Below are 21,561 nucleotides of genomic sequence, written 5' to 3' on the forward strand. Positions count from 1 at the left end.
CATTTGTACATTACCCCAACAATCGTGTGGCTGTGTTTTCTAGAAGAAGGAAATACGTCTCGTCAAAGTATGTGCATGCAAAAGGAAAATGTTTTACAAACTCTGGGTTAAAACCAAGACCATATTTAGCCAGACCAATGCCTAAAACCAAGACAAGTACAAGTATAAATGCCAGTAAGTCTGAGTTAAGGCCAAGTCAATACAGAAAACAACTCTTAGATTTAGTCCTACAGCCCTATATAACTGAATGAGATAATAAAGCAGATAGATTGTACTATTAGTTAGTCATATATACTGTTTAATCATACCTTTGACAACTTCACTGTACTTTGTCATTCCAGTTAATGTTTTGTTTTGTTTTTTGGTTCACAATCTATGCTTGCTATGTGTTTCAGGGTTTGTTCAGACAATATCGGTCATTGGCCCAGTGTTTGGCTACCTGCTTGGATCTCTTTGTGCAAAGTTATATGTGGACATTGGATTTGTCAACATAGGTGAGTGGAAGTGTTTTCACCTTGATGATACAAACAGTTAGATCACATTTCTAATAATCACTACAAATATTGAGGATTGTTGGTAAGTTTCAGAGTATTTCAGAGAGCCTTACACCACTAACCCCAATGCTTACTAGTTATTTAATGAACCTTCCTATTTATCTCTGTGTTTTGCCTATTTATAATTTACATGCATTAATATTCTCCTCAGTCGAAATATTAGCATTAAACTTCATCTCTGGGTGAGCTCGTCTGTGATGTGACATACACAATGTATGAGTGTCTCAGCTCAGGATCAGAGTCTACCTTTATTCACACTATTTTCCTTATCTTCCTCATATTCAGAGGATGGTTATGCATCTGGGAGACCTATTCAGATTATTACAATTATCTATATGTATTTCATAGCTTCAAGGTTGCCAGATAATTCTCGAGTAGCGGTGTTTTTTAAGGGCATCCAGACAATCGTTAAATGTAATACAATATAAAAGTGAGAGACAATTTAAAAATAATAAACTACTACAATTATATATTTACAAATAAAAGTTAAAAAAAAAAAACTCCACCCACTTACATCAGTATTATTTTCACATTTGATTAAAAGCTAGCTTTGATTCTGTCTGTTGTAGAAGGTCATGTACAGCATATTTAATCCCGAGAAGCTGGTGCAGGGGGATGCCCGTCTTGAAGGCTTGTGCATGTTCTTGGATGATTGCAACAAAAAGTTGGAAGCTAAAGTTTGCGATGTACAGGGGCACAGCAGGAGACAGAATTTACATGTAATGGGCCTACTGGAATCCATTGAAGAAGCTTGATCATCTGAGATTTCCTCCACATTGTACACACAGAACCTTTGAGAGCTAGCTTGTGTTGGCTATCTGGCTGGCTCATGATCACAATTCAGCTGAATCTGAGCATAGCAAAGTTTTAATCTGACTTTACTGATTGAGGTTACTTTAAGGTTCTTTGTTGGCACTGTGTTAAAATTATTTGTTGACATTACATCGTATTTTGTAAGTAAGCATTATGCTTATATTGGGTCTACAATAGAGGAGAAAACGCTTGACCTATCATTTTCTATAATTCCAGGAGACACTGGCAGTTTAACTATTCTCATTGGCAGATTTATTTCTGAATGCATACCCCTTTTCTTGAGTCCTAACAGATACATATGTCAGACTGTATGGGTGGTCCTCAGGTATATGAGGATAAATTCTAAATTTAGAGACTTATGCAGCAAATTATATACAACTGATTTTATTTTTACTACTGGTCCTGTCTCCAGATCTCAATTCCTTCAGAATTAAAAAGGGCAACTCTCCACTCACCTAGCCTATGGTTTTAAACTCCACTTTATATCAGAATAGTCTTGAGATAAATATGAGGCCAACTGCAGCCAGCAGCTTAAGCTGGGCCGAAACTGGGTCAAGCAACAGGACATCTGAATGGCTAAAGAAGAAAAAAAAATCAAGGTGTTGGAATGACCAAGTCAAAGGCCAGACCTCTGAAATGCTGTGGTAGGATCTTAAGGGAGCTGAGTATAAACAAATGCCCTCAAACTGAAGGTGGTTCAACATTTTACTGAATTATAGGGTGCACTTGTTTTTTCCCCACCTGGTTTCTGAATGTTGGTTCACTTTTTGTAAAAAAAAAAAAAAAAAAAAATACTACATATTGAAATCTGTTGTGTTTTTTATTGTCACCTGAACTTATTTGTTTGTTTATAGAAGTTGGTGAGGACCACACAATTGTTATTTAGGCCTTGATAACTAAAAACGTAGAACTGAAGGAACTGTTTTCTTTTTCCCATGACTATATATATCTCTTCCTGCACTTCGGGGAGCTGCTCTCCCTTTGATTCATCAGAAGCCAACCCAATAATCTTGTTGTGAATTACTTGCAAAGGGAGTGAATCTGCCCTTTTAATTCAATTCAATTCAATTCAATTTTATTTGTATAGCGCTTTTTACAACAGACATTGTCTCAAAACAGCTTTACAGAAATATCAACACGGTATACAGATATTAAAGGTGTGAATTTATCCCAACTGAGCAAGCCACTGAGTGGCGACGGTGGCAAGGAAAAACTCCCTAAGATGTTTTAAGATTAAGAAACCTTGAGAGGAACCCGACTCAGAAGGGAACCCGTCCTCATCTGGGTAACAACAGATAGTGTGAAAAAGTTCATTATGGATTTATATGAAGTCTGTAGGGCCTTTTAAGCCCCATAGCCGACAATACAGTTTTACACCTGTAGTGCAGGATGTCAATTTCCAGTGCTGGCACAAGAAAAGGTTCATTAATAGTCCTAGTTGTAAAACCTTATAATTAATTCACCTTAAACCTAATAATTAATTCATTTACTTTCTCTTGTTATGAATACGTGAAGTTTTTCTTTCAAAATAGTATGTTTTCCATAAACACTTACCAAAATGTGCTTTCTCTGTATTTGCCTATAAGCGTGAGTGCATAACTGTGTACATTTATAACTGTATTATTAACTATTAATAACTGTGTTATCTTTTTATAGAGAGTATTACAATCACACCAGGAGATGCACGCTGGGTGGGCGCATGGTGGCTGGGCTACCTCATAGCAGGGCTCATCACACTGTTGTCAGCTGTGCCTTTGTGGTTCATGCCCAAGACTCTCCCTGTATTAGAGGGTCAATTGTCCAAGTGCTCCCCAGAGCAGACCAACTTTATCAGAGACTCACATGTTGTGCACCACAAATGCCAGGCAGATGAGGCCACCAGCTTTGTAGAACTGGCCAAAGGTTGTCATCCATCAAGCCGTCCCTTTTTTCTGACTACAAATGCATACGTTGGTTTCAGTTCCAAAAATTCTGAGACTAAAAGAATACACTGTGTTTTGCAGATTTTATGCCAACACTGAGATCACTCCTGGGGAATCCTGTCTACGTTTTGTACCTCTGTGTAACAATCATCCAGTTTAATTCTTTGATAGGCATGGTCACATATAAGCCAAAATACATAGAGCAACATTACGGGCAGTCAGCATCCAAAGCCAACTTTTTGATGGGTAAGTCTATTTTGGAAACCAATATATTAATGAACTGGTTTGGTTATTACAGCTAAATAATCACCTCATAAAAATGTAAGGCACACATGGGGAACGCCTTCTCTAGCGATGTAGCTGATGGAATTGCAGTAATCGTTTAACCCAATGGTTCAACCCATGGTTGGGTCCTTGAACAAAATCCTTAACCTTCAGCTCAGTTGTATCCTACATCCATTGTAACTTGTGTTTTTAAAAGCATCAGCCAAATAAGCAGATGTATTGGATAATGGGCCTTCTTGTCCGATATCAGTGTCTGACCTCACTAATGCACTTGTGGCTAAATGGGAAAATCCCCACAGCCACACTCAAACAATCTAGTGGAAAGCCTTCCCAGAAGAGTGGAGCTTATTATAACAGCAAAGGAGGACTAAATCTATGATGGGGTGTTCTAAAAACACATGGGTGTGATTGGGCAGGTGTCCACATACTTTTGGCCATATATTGTATAAGAGAAGCTGGTGAACAGTATTAAAAACCAAAGACTACCAATTTGGGACTACCAATTCAGATTAACCTATTAAACTATTATAAACTGTGAATATTAGTCCTTTATTCATCATAATATTAATGCTGAGCATTAATATACAGTTTCTGTTGAAGAAGTAAGTGTTACATTCATTATTTCACATGCAATAATGGCAATGTGTTAAAAGAATAAGAATTTCTAAAACTCCAAGTCCCTGAGGGCTGGTCTGAGAACAACTGTTCTAAAAGAAATCATTTTAATACTTTAGAAAAATCTTTGATCAGTTGGAGCTCTCTGAGCTGGTGTTCTACCACAAGAATTTGCTCAAGGGAAAGGCAAGTTCACTGCAAAGGAAAGGATGGAGGACATGAAAGTCACATTTGGCAGTTACTTTCATTTTGCCCCCAAGTTTATCTAGATGAACTTTAACTCGGGACTGTGGTCTCTTTGATTGTTAAAAAATGGAGGAGCCAATAATTATTTAGTTGATGTCACACTGGCCTTGATATTACTGTTGCTTGGTGCACATCCAGCAGAGGAAAAAAATAACAAATAAGTAGCAAACTAAATTATGTCTACATTCTCTCCAAAACCAGGGTTCATACAAGGTGCTTGAAGTGCTAGAAGTACTTGAATTTGGCTTTTTGAAATTACTGCAAAACCTTGAAAATAGCCATTTTGTATCTAGTGGTGCTTAAAAAGTGCTTGGATTATAAAAAAAAAAAAAAAGTAAATAAATACAAAATCGTGTTCATTTTCGATAGAACACGAATACAATCCTTTCACTTAAAATATGACTCCCCACTGCTGCCCCTCCCATTCCCCCTCCTCCCACTATTCACTCACTCATTTTGACAGAGACTGCTCGGGTCCACTTCTCAGACCCCTTTAGTGACTTTTTTTTCTTATTCCAAAAAGCACCTAGTGACAAATCTAGTGACTTTTTGGGCAAACCTTAGCTACTTTCCATAGAACAAAGTCACCAGTACTACCCCGTGAGCCGGAGGTCCTGCTTTCCTGGCGCAGACACACCTCTCTCTGCAGCTACTCTGCTCAGTGAGGGGCAGAGAGGAGTAGCACTTTCAGTGTGAGAGATAAAATAAGAAAGACATTCTGTCGCTTCTAGCTTTCCTCACTGAGTGATCGTTTTACATGTAAATATAGCCAAAATCACAGCACAGCCGTTGTCTTTAATTTATGTGTATGGTGTATTTGCCTGACGATGTCACGGTTATAAAATCAGGATTTTAGCAGTGCAGAGCAGCAGCTTGGAAGTACATGCTGGTTAACATTTAGTCTCATAATGGGCAGCTTTTCAGTCACTATTTCATATTAGTTCCGTTGTCTGACAACAGGAACAGTAAAATATGTAAATGAGAACAGCTTTACTGGGAATTCGGGTGTATTAAAATACAGTATGTGAACACAGAGAGTAGGAGAGGAGTAAACAGATGTACACAGCTGACACTAGGCAGAATGCAAATATGACACAATGACGTAATGAATATGCTAATTACCGCGTGACATCTAGTGACATTTAGCGACTTTCCATTGAAAGTTGTTGGCAACAGTGCGTCCTGTCACTCACCTGGAGTACAGGGTGTGCCAAAATTCTCCATACAAAGGGGGAATTAAAATTTTTTAGCAAAATGTACTTTTATTAGCAAAACATCCTCTACATTTCTTTGTAGACATACATGGAGTCGTTTCTCCCAACTTTGGCTCCCAGTTTGGTACCAGTGTCGTGTGTGATGTGCTTGCTATGTTTCCTGTTGAAGTCCATCGCAACCTTGTGACAGCTTCCCAATTCAGCTGTGAAAATGAAGTAGGAAAAATTTTGCTGAAAGACATTTTGCTAAAAAATGTTCATTTCCCCAGTGTATGGAGATACACTGAATATTGACATTATGGTGAAAATGAAGCAGTGGCTGGGAAATGCAAATTTTGTCCAGCATGGCTGCAAAAGGCGCCATATAAAAATTTATTGTGTTTTATTATTATTAGTAGTAGTAGTAGTAGTATTTGGAATTTAAAAAGAAGAAATAAAGAATATGTTTGAATGACATCACTTGTATAGTCCTTGAAAACAAAAAACAAATAGTGCTTGAAAAGTCCTTGAAAGTCCTGGAATTTCAATAAGAAGCATCTGTACAAACCCTGATAAACATAAATAAAATAGTAAAACAGACCTATGAAGACCACTGTTACTCTAAAATATACATGACTAGAAAGATATTTTGGTAGCTTTAAAACAGTTTTGTGGGGAGTATGCCTACAAAAGAGGCTTAGCCCCACCATTCATAAATCCTTAGTGACGTTCCTGGTCTGGGCTACAGGTAGGGTGGCAAGACGGAAGCCATCCAAGCCCAGCTAAAGTTTGCAAAAAAAAAAAAAAAATACATCCAATCTCTCAAAACTAGCAAGGAATAATGTTCTATGATCTGTTGAGATCAAAGTCAAACCTTTTGGCCATAATACCAAAAGATATGTTTGGCATGAAAATACACAGCACACAGCACCAAAAGAACACCATCCACATGGTGATTCATGGATTCTGATCGTTTTTCACTTCAATTTATAGGTTGCAATTTCGCAATAAAGTTAGAAAAGTTTTTGACATGATTTATCTTAGTTTCTTTTATTTTAAATCACAGAAACCTGCCATTTTAACAGGGGTGTGTAGACTTTTTATATATCAACTGTATTCTCAAATATACTGTCTTTTTCTCTGCCAGGATCATATGTCTCCGTGATCTCAACATGTTCTTCACTGTCTCAGTTAGGCTGATCAGTATCGCCTGCTTTTAGCAATTGCCTGTTCAAGCGAATGATTGTACAGTGACTTGTACACTAGATCTCAGAATCAGTTGCCTTGAGTTCCACATGGAAGGGTAAAGTTGAAGTTTGGAATTGAGTAAAGTAGTATCTGACTGAGTAAGAGGAAATTTGAATTCCAAACTTAAATAAAGTGTATATACACAGTCATATGACTGTGTGACAGGAATTTTTAATTCTGAGTGGCATTCGCATTATTTAATTAAGACTGTCTTAATTAAATAGTAAGGGTATGGCCTGTTCAAAATGATCCAAGCCCAAGGGTCACTGCAAGACACTTGAGCCCGGGCCAGAATGTATATCCAGGCTGTAAAATCGAAGACCACCCCGCCACAGCACACACATCCTGTAAGGATACCCCTTTGGACAAAGCATTCGAGGAGGTGACCCCCCCTAGTGGAATGAGCCCTTATGCCCAGAGGCATAATGAGACTGCACGCCTCATAAGTGATAGAGATTGCTTCCACAATCCAATTAGAGATGCGCTGCTTCAATACAGCATCACCTCTACTGTCGCCATCAAAGCCGACCAGCAGCTGCTCTGACTTACTCCACTGGCCAGAGCGGTGGACATAAGTACAGAGAGCCTTACTGGACATAGTATGTGCAATTTCTCTTGTTCCGGTATGAGGAACAGAGGAGGGCAGAAAGCCTGCAACACTACTGGCTGGGCAGCAGATGTAGGCACTTTAGGAATATAATCCGGCCTAGGATACAGGAAGGCCTTGGCACTCCAGGGATAAAGTCAAGGCAGGATGGGGCAACAGAGAGCTTGTAGATCTCCTACTCACTTGAGAGATGTCAGGGCCAGCAGAAGAGCTGCCTTTATAATCAGAAGCTTCTCAGAGGCTGACTCTAAGCATTGAAATGCGGCACCTGACAGATATTCCAGGACCTCAGAAAGGTCCCAGGAAGGTATGCGTGGTCTGCAGATGGACCTCAGCCATCTGACACCATGCATAAACCTCGAAGTTAGAGGATGTTGCCCCACAGAAGCTCCATCAATAGTGCGTGGCTGACCAAAATGGCGGCCACGTAGACCCTGATTGTAGGAGGAGCCAACCCTGCTGAGAAACACCCTTGTAAGGACTCTATTACGCAGTTCGCTGGGTCTATCTGACGTTCCTCACAACACGAGACAAAAAGTTGCCACTTGAGTGCGTACAATTTCCTCGTGGATGGCGTTCTAGCATTCAACATGGTCTCTACAACCTCAGTTGTGAGATCAGAATCTATGGGCTGGTGCCCCTCAGGGGCCAGACCCACAATTTCCATAGTTCCGGCCGAGAGTGATAAATCAGCCCTCCGGCTTGAGACAGTAGATCCGTGAGGATGGGAATCTCGGAAGGAGTGCCGTCTAGCAGGGATATTGTCTCTGTGAACCATATTCGAGCTGGCCAATAAGGTGCTACTAGCAGCATACATAGACAGTCTTGGCGAACTCTCGCTAGAACTTGTGGGAGTAGAGTGATCAGGGGAACGGCATATAGATGTGACCTCGGCCACATGTGCGCCATGGTGTCCAGCTCTAATTGTGTGGGAGGAGTGAGGGCGAACCACAGCAGGCAGTGTGTTGTCTCCTCGGAGGCGAACCTCCAAACCTCGGCCATATGGACTCCACCACTTGTGGATGGACCCACCAACCCCTGGGCCTCAGTCCCTGCCTCAACAGGATGTCTGCCCCCACATTCCAGTTGCACAGAATGTACATTGCACTCACTGACAAAAACTTTTTTTTCCAGAGAAGAATTAGTTGCGCCTGCTTGAACAGGGGGCGCGAACATAATCCTCCCTGGTGGTCGATATATGAGACCACTGCTGTGTTGTCTGTCAACACATGGTGACCTCTCATTTGAGGAAGAAAGAATTTCAGTGCTTGAAATATGGCCCGCATTTCTAGGCAATTTATATGCCACTCCAGACGAGGGCCGCTCCAGACACTGTGAGCTGGACAACCGTGAGAGCCCATGAGAGAGGTGTCTGTCATTATCGTCTTGCGATAAGGAGACAACCCTAGAGTGTGACCCAAGGCTAAAACCTGGGGACACTTCCAAACTCTCAGAGCATGTAGGCATCGCCACGTGACACTGATTACTCTCAGAGGTTTCCTCCTCGGACGAAACCCCTGACTTTTCAGCCGCCACTGAAACGGTCTCCTGTGCAATAGGCCCAGTGGTATGACATTGGCTGCTGCTGCCATAAGCCCAGCAGTCTCTCATAGAGACTGGAGGGGATGCAGAGATCCAGCTTTATCTTGCTCAATGTTGATAGGATTGACCCTACGCATGTTGGGGATAGAAACGCCCTCATCGTAGTAGAATCCTTATAACCCCTAGAAAAGTTGTCCACTGCACTGGAGAAAGCATACTTTTCTGAGGTTCAGCCTGAGCCCCAAGCTCTTCATGTGGGTGAGAACAACATCTCGATGTTGAACCACGAGTTCCCTGGATCGTGCTAGAATTAACCAGTCATCCAGGTAGTTTAGTACATGGATGCCCTGGATTCACAATGGAGCCAGAATGGCATCCATTGTAGGTGAGCTCTGAACTGGTAACCCTTTTCTGTGGTAGACAGAACCCATGGAGACACATTTGGCAGAAGTTTCCATGCTGCCAGATGGTCTTTTAGTGACGTTAACCACATTCTATTGGAGGGAAAGCATCAGATTTTCGTTGCCCTGTGACAGCTCGCTGACCAGAGAACACTGAAAAATTGGGACAGCCTTGGCTAGGGGAGGCCCTACAGTAGTACTGGGGGCTAACTGCCCTAACAACCTCATGTCCCCTGATACGTCTCTCCATGGCCCCTCAGGACCTCTCCTCCTTTGTCTGCTTGTCCTTTATGACCATTCTCAGATCAGGCCTAGTAGCAGGCCGCGACTGTGGCCACACAGTTCACCTGGCTGTCTGCGGGGGAAGACGGGCTGCCATACTTGCCTTCTGGGTCTCCCGCGCAATAGTGCTGGCCCGGGCTCCACTCGTGGATGTCCGGGTGAACTCGACACAACAGGAAAGGAACTGGCTGAATGCCGCCATATGTTGAGCTCTCTCAGCACGTCTGCTTGGTAGGCCTGCAACACTGCCATTGTCTTCAGTGACCCACAAGCAAAACCCACTACTGCATAGGCCTTGTCCACCAACGCCACGGTGGCCTTACATGGCTTGGATGGAAAAGCATGCCCCCTTAAATTACCTGCCATCAATGGAGAGATATAGCTCACAAGCGCCTCCTCCACCTTCAGCATAGCTAAATAGCCATGCCGTTCATTCCCTACGATAGCCGAATAATCCAACATTGCGGGGTTATAAATACGGCTTATGCATGGTTTTCCCCCAGAAGCCTGATATTTTGTCATGCACTCCTGGAAAAAGGGGGAGTTTCACTGGGGTGAAAAAAGCTCATCCAGCCTTCGTAATCACTTCAAGCAGCTCTTTATATGCTGCTCAAAGTTTTTAGCACACCTGGCTCCTCAGAGTCAGAGAGCATTTGTGTGTGTGTGTGTGTGTGTGTGTGTGTGTGTGTTTGGGGTTATTTTTTTTGGCTTTCCATAGCGGAAGGAGGAGTTGCGACATGAGCTCCAAAATCCAGCGGAGAGCCGGACCCAGAAGACAGAGCAAGAGATAGAGCAGCACTCGTCTCTGGCTCCTCTTCCAAATCCATACGAGATCCCCAGGACCTAAACCAGCTGGCTGCCTTGGCAGCGGTTGGCCCAGATCCACGATGCCCTGAAACCCACAAGTTGTGAGCGGCGCTGCCTAATTGTAAGGCATGCACAATGCGCACAGTGAGACCTCTCGAGGGCTGCCCTGGCATGCTCTATCCCTAGACACTTCACACAGAAAGTGTGTCCGTCCTCCCCGTGATGAAATTGGAGCAAGGCGTAACACTCTTCCTGAATTTTCTCACACATACATTTCTCTATTTTTTTTAAAGGGACAGAAAAGAAAATAGATTTTTCTCTTTTTTTGGAAAAAATAGTGAGAAAATGAAGAGTCCTTTTGTAAATGTTACACAAATGACCGACATACAGTTTTGCTGAAGATAATGGAGGCTGATGGCATGGTTCACAGGTGTCTTTTATATATCATGCGGCACACTTAATTGCCAGGTCACCTGATCACGGCAGGCCTATAAATAGACATGACGTTACACAAGCTTCAGATACCGGCCATGCGCTAGGGTGCTTCCCACAGCGTTCAGCTAACTCAACGTTGAGTTCCCTAAGAAAGGGAACAATGATTACACAGCAGTAGCTATATAAATTAGAGGCTAGGTAATGATACAACCCCAAGTGGCAGCGCACTTAAACAACAACTTTTTTCTTTCCTCAGGGTATAATCTATATTTATTTAAAGCGACACTCATTATTGAATAAATGGAGGAGAGAAAATCTTACATAGTGTGTGTGTGTGTGTGTGTATGTGTATATATATATATATATATATATATATATATATATATATATATATAAGCTTAAGCTTAAGCTGGGCCAAAATTGGGTCATGCAACAGGACAATAACAGGACAATAATTTCAACCACACCAGCAAATAATGTGACATTATTTGCTGGTGTGGTTGAAATTATTGTCCTGTTGTTGTCCTGTTGCATGACCCAATTTTGGCCCAGCTTAAGCTGCTGGGCAGATGACGTCGAATTTGTCTCAAGACTATTCTGGTATAAAGTGAAGTTCAGAATTGTCTCAAAGTTCCCAGGTCCTGTGGCTGCAAAATAAGCCCAAATCATCACCCCTCTACCACAATGCTTGACAGTTGGTATGAGGTGTTTATGTGGTGATATGTGGTGATTCTCCAAACATGTCACCAAGCATGATGAGCAAACATCTCCACTTTGGTCTCTTCAGTCCAAATAATATTGCTCCTGAACATTTGTGGTTTGTTCAGAAGCAATTTTGCAAGCTAACTCATGCTGCCATATTCTTTTTGGAGAGAAGAGACTTTTTCCTAGCCACCCTTACCTGAAAGCCATGCTTATTCATACTTAGTCTTTATCTGATTGTGCTGTCATGAACATAAACTTTAAATTTATTGTGCTTACAATTCAATTCAATTCAATTTTATTTGTATAGCGCTTTTTACAATAGACATTGTCTCAAAGCAGCTTTACAGAAATATCAACACTGTATACAGATATTAAAGGTGTGAATTTATCCCAACTGAGCAAGCCACTGAGTGGTGACGGGTGGCAAGGAAAAACTCCCTAAGATGATATGAGGAAGAAACCTTGAGAGGAACCAGACTCAGAAGGGAACCCATCCTCATCTGGGTTACAACAGATAGTGTGAAAAAGATCATTATGGATTTATATGAAGTCTGTATAGCCTTAGAAGCAGCCGTAGTCCAGCAGTCTGGAATTGGAGTAGATTAGAGCTCCATCCAGAGGCAGGACATCCGAAACGGATCAGGCAGGTCCGGAGATCAGAAAGGATCAGGATCTCTAGTATCTCCATAAAATAAAATAAAGTGTGTGGCTCGACAGAAGGAGAGAGGAGAGAAAAGATTATTAGGACTGGGAATTAGCATAATAGAAAGTCTAGTCAGGGTAGGCTTGAGTAAACAAATACGTTTTAAGCCTAGACTTAAACACTGAGACTGTGTCTGAGTCCCGAACACTAATTGGAAGACTGTTCCATAACTGTGGGGCTCTATAAGAGAAAGCTCTCCCCCCTGCTGTAGCCTTCACTATTTGAGGTACCGTCAAATAGCCTGCACCTTTTGATCTAAGTAGGCGTGGCGGATCATAGAAGACCAAAAGTTCACTCAGGTACTGTGTTGCGAGACCGTTTAGTGCTTTATAAGTTAATAATAGTATTTTATAATCAATGTGAGATTTCACTGGGAGCCAATGCAGTGTGGATAAGATCGGGGTGATGTAGTCGTATCTTCTGGTTCTAGTTAGGACTCTAGCAGCTGCATTCTGGACTAACTGGAGCTTATTTATATTCCTACTGGAACATCCAGACAGTAAGGCATTACAGTAATCTAGTCTAGAGGTGACGAAAGCATGAACTAATATTTCTGCATCATGTAGTGACATTATATTTCTTATCTTAGAAATATTTCTGAGATGGAAGAAGACTATCCTAGTAATATTATCTACATGAACATCAAATGATAGACTGGAGTCAATAATCACTCCAAGGTCTTTTACTGCTGTACATGATGAAACAGAAAGTTCATCCAGAGTTACTGTGAGATCGGAAAGATTATTTCTAGCTACACGTGGTCCTAGTACAACTACTTCTGTCTTAATTAAGTAAAAGTTAATAATCATCCAACGTCTAATGTCCTTTACACATTCCTCAACTTTACTAAGCTGCTGTCTGTCCTCTGGCTTCGCTGAAACATACAGCTGTGTATCATCAGCATAACAGTGGAAGATAATTCCATGTTTACGAATAATTTGACCTAGAGGTAGCATATATAAAGTAAAAAGCAGTGGGCCTAAAACAGAACCCTGTGGAACTCCAAAGGTAACCTCGGTATGCATGTAGAAGTCTCCATTTACATCTACGAACTGATAACGATCGGTCAGATAAGACCTGAGCCAGGAGAGGACTGTTCCCTTAATGCCAACAACATTTTCTAATCTATCAAGGAGAATAGTATGATCTATAGTATCAAAAGCTGCACTAAGGTCAAGTAACACAAGCAGCGAGACACAACCCTGATCAGAGGCCAGTAGTAGGTCATTTACTACTTTAACCAGCGCTGTCTCTGTGCTATGATGAGGCCTAAATCCTGACTGATACATTTCATGAATGTTGTTCCTATGTAAGTACGAGCATAGCTGCTTTGCTACAACCTTTTCTAAGATCTTAGAGATGAAGGGGAGATTTGATATAGGTCTATAGCTGGACAGTTGAGAGGGGTCGAGGTCAGGTTTTTTAATCAGGGGTTTAATAACTGCTAATTTAAGTGATTTAGGTACATAGCCAGTGCTAAGGGAAGAATTGATTATATTTAAAAGCGGTTCAATTACTCCTGGACAAATCTGTTTAAAGAAACATGTAGGTACGGGATCGAGTATACAAGTTGATGAATTGGCTGAAGAGATCAATGAAGCTAGTTCGGTCTCTCTAAGGGGAGTAAAACATTCTAAACATTGATCTGATATTGCTATATTATCATCTAATGGGTTTGATATAATACTGTCTGGTTTTAATTTAATAGCCTGAATTTCACATCTAATATTTTCAACCTTACCAATGAAAAATTTCATGAAATCTTCACTGCTATGTAATGATTGAGAGTTTCTCTCTGTAGTGGTTTTATTCCTAGTTAATTTTGCTACTGTGTTGAATAGAAATCTCAAATTGTTTTTGTTATTTCCTATTAAGGTGGAGAGAGAGACTTTTCTAGCATCACTAAGAGATTTTCTATATTTCAGGAGGCTCTCCTTCCATGCTGTTTGGAATATCACCAGTTTGGTTTGACGCCATTTACGTTCTAATTGTCGAGTTTTCTGTTTTAAGGTTCGCGTTTGATCGTTATACCAGGGTGCTAGCTTTTTCTCTCTAATTATTTTTCTTTTGAGTGGAGCCACTCTATCTAGCGTGTAGCAGAGTGTTGACTCTAAGCTTTCAGTCGCCTGATCGAGTTCTATCGGATCAGACAGTGATCCAAATCTAATTGATGTTTCTGAGAGGTTATTTATGAAGCTTGATGCAGTAGCTGATGTGAAAGTACGAGGCCTGTATGTCACATGATGAGGCCTGTATGTCACATGATGTAGCTCTTGGGGTTTTCTCTATATTTCTGAGCATTAAACGGTCTAACCATAGACTGGATTTATTGGAATGACTACTCCTGGAATATTTTTAACTGTCCTGACGGATCTCCATTTGTAAATAATCCTTCTCACTATAGGATGGTGAATTTTACATTTTTGGAGATGGGCGTATATCCCTTCACAGTTTGATGAGCAGCAACAGTTTCTTCTCTGAGGTCATGGTTGATGTCCTTTCTTCTTGGAATGATGTATACATGCAGCCAAGTGCTCCAGAACATCAAACTGCAAAAAATTCTGCTTTAATTGAGGTAGTCACACTTCTTGATGATTAATTAATCTTCTCATCTTTAATGTGAGAAACAAAGTGAATCTTTTATAGGGTAAAATAGAGAAAAAAAAAATCAATAACCTAGTTGCACACCCCTAAACTAATTACACCACTCTGTATTTTTGGGTGAGAGTCTATCAGCATGGCACATCTTGACTTGGCAATATTTTCATATTCTTCCTTGCAAAAACATTTCAGATCCATGAAGTTGTGAGAGCATCTCCTGTGCACAACTCACTTCAGTTCACCCCACAGATTTTCAGTTGGATTCAGATCTGGGGTCTAGCTAGGCCATTCACAAAGATCTTCTTTTGTTTATTTGATCTTCTTTGTTGATTTGGATGTTTGCTTGGGGGTCATTGTCATGCTGAAAGGTGAAATTCGTTTTCATCTTCAGCTCACTAGCAGACACCTGAAAGTTTTGCACTAAAATCGGTTGGTATTTGTAGCTATTCGTGATTCCCTCCACCCTGATAAAAGCCTCAGTTCTGGCTGAAGAAAAGCAGCCCTAAAGCATGATGCATAAACATGTTTCACAGTGGGTATGGTGTTCTTTTGGTGTTGTGCAACTTTTGGTGCCAAACATGCCTTTTGGAATTATGGCATTATTATACCTTTCACAATTGGTCTCATCAGACCATAACACATTTTGTCACATGGTTTGTGGTGATTTAGGCAGGCTTGGATGATTTTTGTGAAAAAGGGCTTCTGTCTAACCACCCTACCCCATAGCCCAGACAATTGAAGAATACGAGATGTCATTTCAGCAGTCAGATGAAACCAAGAAGAAATCAAGATTGTCTTTCACAGTTGTTGTTGTTGAAAGTTTATGAGATTATTCTGAAATGCGATGTAGAACCTGCTTTGTACAATTCTGAATTGCAATCACCACCACAGATGTTGACACAACACACAACTAGCATCAACAACACACACAGCAGGATGCATATCGACAGATGGTAGACAGTTACGAAGAGCTAAGTAGCAAACTAACACAGTACAAAGTCACTGCTACTCCAAATAGGTTGAGGCCACAGGTTGAGGCTCTCACAAAGCTAACTGAATCACTTACAAAGGCAAAAGCTGCTAAAGGTAAACGCAAAGTTACTGATTCTCAGCTGCAGCAAAGGCAAAGACGAGCAGTCTGCCCTGAGTGCAGGGCATTGCATCTTTTCTTTTACAATTACTGTTTTTGTGTAAAGAGGAAGGACATTGTGTGGTCCTCTTTATAGAGTAGCACAGCTTATCGGAAAGAAGGCGGTTTTCAAATGCCACATTAATGGCTTCTCAGTCAAAGCTCTGTTAGACACAGGAGCAGAAGTTAGTATAATAGACTACAATTGGAAAAATAGATACTTGCCTGACCAAGCCTTGCGACCACTATCTGAGATAGTTGGAGGAGGTGACTTCAATGTTTCAGCAGTTAACGATGAACCATTTCCATTTGAGGGATGGGTAGAGTTGACTGTGAACCTGCCAGGAAACAGTGACCCAATCTTAACCATTTAAAACCTTTCCTGGTTGTGAAAATGTCACTAGAGACCACTGATGGAGTTCAAGCATTGTTGAGGAGCTAATAAATGGTCAAGTGGATAGAGAACATTGCTTACGTGCATTTACAGATGAAAGCTGCGTTTGACATCAAAGAGGAACAAGCCAATGCCATAGTAAGCTTCATTCAAGAGCATTTAACCATTAACCACCAAGCGCTTGTCACAGTAGGCTCAAGGGACATTGTTATACTGCCAGGCCAGATGGGAAGTGTGTTATTCCAGATGACGAACCCTGTGGTGGATATACTCAACTCACCCAGTTAAACATTGGAGAAAGGTTGATTGTGATAGAAGGGAGAGACTTATGTCAAAGTTTCATTGGTCAACCCCACGACATATGAATTCACAATTCGACAGACAGGAAGTGTTCAGTCCATTGCTAACATTGTTGAGACTGAAGAGGGTCCTCTGAGCAACAGTGACTTACCAGTAAGTCAGGTGGAAATGCCAACTCTTCAAGAGAAGGATGAAGACCACAGAGCTGACCGTCTGTGGCACCCACTTGTAGGGCTGTACGATTATGGCCAAAATCATAATCCCGATTATTTTGATCAATATTGAGATCACGATTATTCATTGATTTTTGTGACAACAGACCGCTGCTTTCACCTCCACGTTGTGCTACATTCTTGCTAATGTACAAATTTTTGCATCAAATTAGACTGATCCTTAAAGTGCGTCATCTCGTAGAAGCAAAATATAAATAAAAAAAAAAACCCACCACTTATTATAAAATAAATCTTGAGTACTATTGAATATCACATTAAATATAAATATTGATATGTAAGTTGTCCGTAATGGATTTTCATTTCAAACCCACAAATCCATTTAAGGGTCAAGGTCACCAATTAACAAAACACAAGAGCATGGACTGGGAAACCAAGGATAGACCTAGTGTAAAGTAACAAATTTGTTCTAAGACAAATATCAGTTATTATACTTTTTTGCTTTTAGAGTGTATATGAGGCTTTTGTCCTCTATCACTAAATGTTTGGTCTACAACAACTGTTGACTGGTATAGATTGCATTTATATTCCTCTGAACCCATGGGAAGGCAGGCAACATGTTGGACTAATAGGACAGGCCATATTAACTATCTTAGGGACTGGCAGCACAATTTACTGGCCAATTCCATTTCCATGTTTTGTGCATAACTGTTAGCCTGTGCTGCTTCTGGCTCAGCATCATACCAGATCAGACCTTTGTTTTATATGAGAAAATGTTCTTATCCGCCAATGTTTAGCCTGTATGAACGATTGAAATGGAATATTGATGCAAAATACAAATGATTTGAGATTCAGAGAGAAGGAAAGCCAGTATACACTACCCTCTCTTTTCATCAGTCAACACTGCAGTAACTTATTGACCCCGATCTTGCTTATGGACCATGTGTATAGATTTGTTATGGAGTGGGACCCCAGCACTTTGAACTCACTTTACAAAATGCTGGTCTATCTTCCAGGAATGATCAACATCCCAGCTGTTGCCTTGGGTATGTTCTCAGGGGGAGTGCTTATGAAGAAATTCAAGTTGGGAATCATGGGAGCTGCCAAGTTTGCACTGGGAACATCTCTGTTGGGCTACTTCCTCTCTCTGTTCTTCTTTGCCTTGGGTTGTGAGAATACCAAAGTGGCTGGTATCACTGTGTCATATGATGGGTATGTAATTTAATATCCTGAATCTTTAAAACACTAAATGCTGACAAGCTAGCACCAAATCACAAGCGTATCTATGGTTTCATTGTACTTACAACCCTATAGATACTGTTTTACATCACATTTACAAATGTGAAACGGTCTCAGTAGAATATCCAAGACTTAATTTGTATTTCTGAGTGTGTATAACTTAAAATATTTGGAAATAATTAGTTATGATATTGGGTAATTAAAAAAATAAGTGTGGTTGATAAATTGTCACTATTTTAAGTTCAATATCAGGCACTTGGAGTATTCAATTGCTGGAAGAATGTGTGCTGATATTTATTTAGTTTCCTTCAGTTGTTCCTTTAAACCCATTGTATGAAATATGCTGAAGGAAAATTCTGTTAATACACTGATCAAAGCCCAACCTACAACAATGCAAGTTTGTACAAAGTGCTACCAGATGCAGTGCATTTATGATAATAAACTATAATTGTGTGTGTGTGTGTGTGTGTGTGTGTGTGTGTGTTTGTACTTGCTGAACAGGATAGAGAATACCTCCATTGAGGAGAGCTCGCTATTTGTGAGCTGTAATGCAGACTGTCTGTGCTCAGACACTGAATGGGACCCAGTGTGTGGTGAGAATGGTCTCACGTATGTCTCCGCGTGCCTGGCTGGGTGCCGGATGTCTCGTGGCTCTGGCGTGGACATGGTAAGCAGGGCCTACAGTGGGGACTGGTATTCTTAACCAAAATCAATGGCCTGTGTTTGTTGTAACAAATCAAATAACCGCGCTTTTCTTGCCTGTTTGCATTTTGTTCAAAGAATGGGATAAGGTTTGTTACCTTTTCTGGCATTTCATCAGACACATCCACTGTTTTCCTTTTCAGCTGTGCATGCGTGCACACTTTATTACACAAATTATATGTTTAAAAAAAGTACTCTTTATAATATATACTGAATAATCCTACCATTGTATTTTTTTATTTTTTTTAAAGAACTCCGGTTCTTTTATTAGTTATAATAACTTTTGATACTAGAATTTGTTTAAAATAAAACAGCATAAATTCTGTCACAGCACAAAATTTAACGCATGGAAATAGTATACTAAAAATCACACACAAGTCTGTGAAAACTGACTACTAAATGTGAACTGACGACTACTAAATCTGTCAAATTGCAAACTGCAAAGTGAATGCATTCATTTGTAACTTTTAATATATATAAATGATTAGTCATGACATTGAGTAAAAACGGGTGGTTGAAAAGTTTTTATTTTATTCCAAGCAAGCCAAATCTTTTTTTTTTTTTCCATGAGTAAAATCTGTATTCCAGGCTTGCCACATGAATGGTTCTTTTGTAGGTCTCGTATGTATGATTATAAAATAATCATACATAGCAGACCTATAGATATCCGATATTAATGCCTCCTCTACTCTTAACATGGTTCAGGATATCATTATAAAGTTCCAGTTTAAAGCAGCAGGCTACTCGCACTATGGCAGGGTTAAGGCTATGATGTGTTTCTTTGAAATGAAAGGATTCGTTCGTCATGTTTCTGGTAGCACTGTTTACTAAGAAATTTATTAATGCGATCAATTAATGTGATGAGTGTCCGGTGTACGGTACAATGAGTACAAAAGCCTACGCACCCGTGTTTAAATTGCAGGTTTTTGTCATGTAAAAAATGAAGCGAAGATCGTGAAGATTTGTGAAATAGCAACAAAATTCAAATGAAAAACAAATAGAAACCCCTGTGTGCGGAGTTTGCGTGTTCTCCCCGTGCTGCGGGGGATTCCTCCGGGTACTCCGGTTTCCTCCCCCAGTCCAAAGACATGCACGGTAGGCTGATTGGCGTGTCCAAAGTGTCCGTAGTGTATGAATGGGTGTGTGAGTGTATGTGTGATTGTGCCCCGCGATGGATTGGCACACTGTCCAGGGTGTACCCTGCCTCGTGCCCAATGCTCCCTGGGATAGGCTCCAGGTTCCCTGTGACCCTGAAAAGGATAAGCGGTATAGAAGATGGATGGATGGATGGAACAAATAGAAACATTTAAGGAAAAACATTATCTATGGGGGGGGGGAATCAAAAACCTGATGTAGTGTAGGTGGATGAGCACGAATCTTTAGTGACTAGGTGAAGATAAGTTGTTATGTAACAGAACTGTAAAACCTGTTACATATACTAAATTTTTACTACTTTTTATTCACGGTGATTATGTTAACAGTTACTTTGTGTGTATGTGTCCAGATGTTTGAGCAGTGCAGCTGTGTGGCAGGTGGAAACCTAACCGCCTATGTGGGGCAGTGTAGACATAGGGAGAGCTGCCAGCAAGTATTCCCCTATTTCCTGGCTTTGTCTGTCATCACTTCCTTTATCATCTCCCTGGGTGGAACACCAGGATACATGCTACTAATCAGGTAAGCTAAATTCGGATAACGATTTATGCATCTAATTAATAATTAATCTATGGATACATAACTGCTCTAAAAACATCAAGCAGCTTAATTATAAATTCTCAACAACAACAAGAAGCAAGTGTAGTGTTTCAACAAGTGCAGTGGCACAAGACTCAGTCGACCGGTTTGAACGGAATCCATCGTCACTATAATAATCACTATGAAACCACTCATTCAGAATTGCAGAGACAAGAAAGACAACTAGGATAATTGTATAGACATACATAGACACAACGTGAGCTGCTCACATCTACAAGAGAGAAAATTTCGCTCTAGCTTTGATTGAAAATGAATGCATTTTATCCATCCATTTAAATATCTTATCCATATTTTCAATGTCTTACAATTACAATGTTTAATTTATTCATTTCCCCTAGATGTGAAAGAGTGTGTGAATGGGGCCCTGCAATGGCCTTGTGCCCAGGTTTACCCATATAGGCCCTGGAGTCACTGAGACCCTGACTAGGATAAAGCGGTTACTGAAAGTGAGTGAGAGTGGGTGGATTTTATGACTGTGTAATTATTTTTCATATTTCTTTGCACTGCAGATGCATCAAGCCAGAGCTGAAGTCCCTCGCTTTAGGATTTCACACCCTGACAACACGCACTCTAGGTAGACATTTTTCTTAATTGATTTACTAAATGTAAAATTGTGGTATTTTGGTGAAGCAAGTACTTTTCAATTTACAAACTTGATTATGTAGTGGCAATATACCTCTATTTTGGCTAAACCCGGCATAAAAATTGCCATTTAACAGCTGGCATCCCAGCTCCAATATACTTTGGAGCAGTCATTGACACCACATGTCTGAAATGGGGCCATAGGAAGTGTGGAGGAAAAGGAGCATGTAGAATCTACAACACTACTGCCTACAGGTAATAGTTTCACATCAATATGCCCCTCTATGGCTGGAACCGCCATCAGTAACTAATTAGTACTGTATGTTCTGTATTG

General features: G+C 40.6%; 1 protein-coding gene across 3 annotated transcripts in view; it reads left to right on the forward strand.

The window, feature by feature from the left end:
- Positions 1 to 21,561, forward strand: part of slco1c1 (solute carrier organic anion transporter family, member 1C1) — a 48,874-nt gene that overhangs the window by 24,952 nt on the left and 2,361 nt on the right. For 2 of the 3 annotated variants that reach the window (XM_053650203.1, XM_053650205.1), the window contains 8 exons: positions 396 to 494; positions 3,024 to 3,269; positions 3,371 to 3,535; positions 17,969 to 18,164; positions 18,693 to 18,858; positions 20,398 to 20,567; positions 21,155 to 21,219; positions 21,365 to 21,482. In XM_053650203.1, the coding sequence (XP_053506178.1) occupies positions 396 to 494; positions 3,024 to 3,269; positions 3,371 to 3,535; positions 17,969 to 18,164; positions 18,693 to 18,858; positions 20,398 to 20,567; positions 21,155 to 21,219; positions 21,365 to 21,482 (1,225 nt within the window). The remainder of the gene's footprint in view (positions 1 to 395; positions 495 to 3,023; positions 3,270 to 3,370; positions 3,536 to 17,968; positions 18,165 to 18,692; positions 18,859 to 20,397; positions 20,568 to 21,154; positions 21,220 to 21,364; positions 21,483 to 21,561) is intronic. The other variant, XM_053650204.1, reaches the window with a different exon arrangement.

This window comes from Ictalurus furcatus, chromosome 19, assembly GCF_023375685.1.
Source record: "Ictalurus furcatus strain D&B chromosome 19, Billie_1.0, whole genome shotgun sequence".
Classification (NCBI taxonomy): domain Eukaryota; kingdom Metazoa; phylum Chordata; class Actinopteri; order Siluriformes; family Ictaluridae; genus Ictalurus; species Ictalurus furcatus.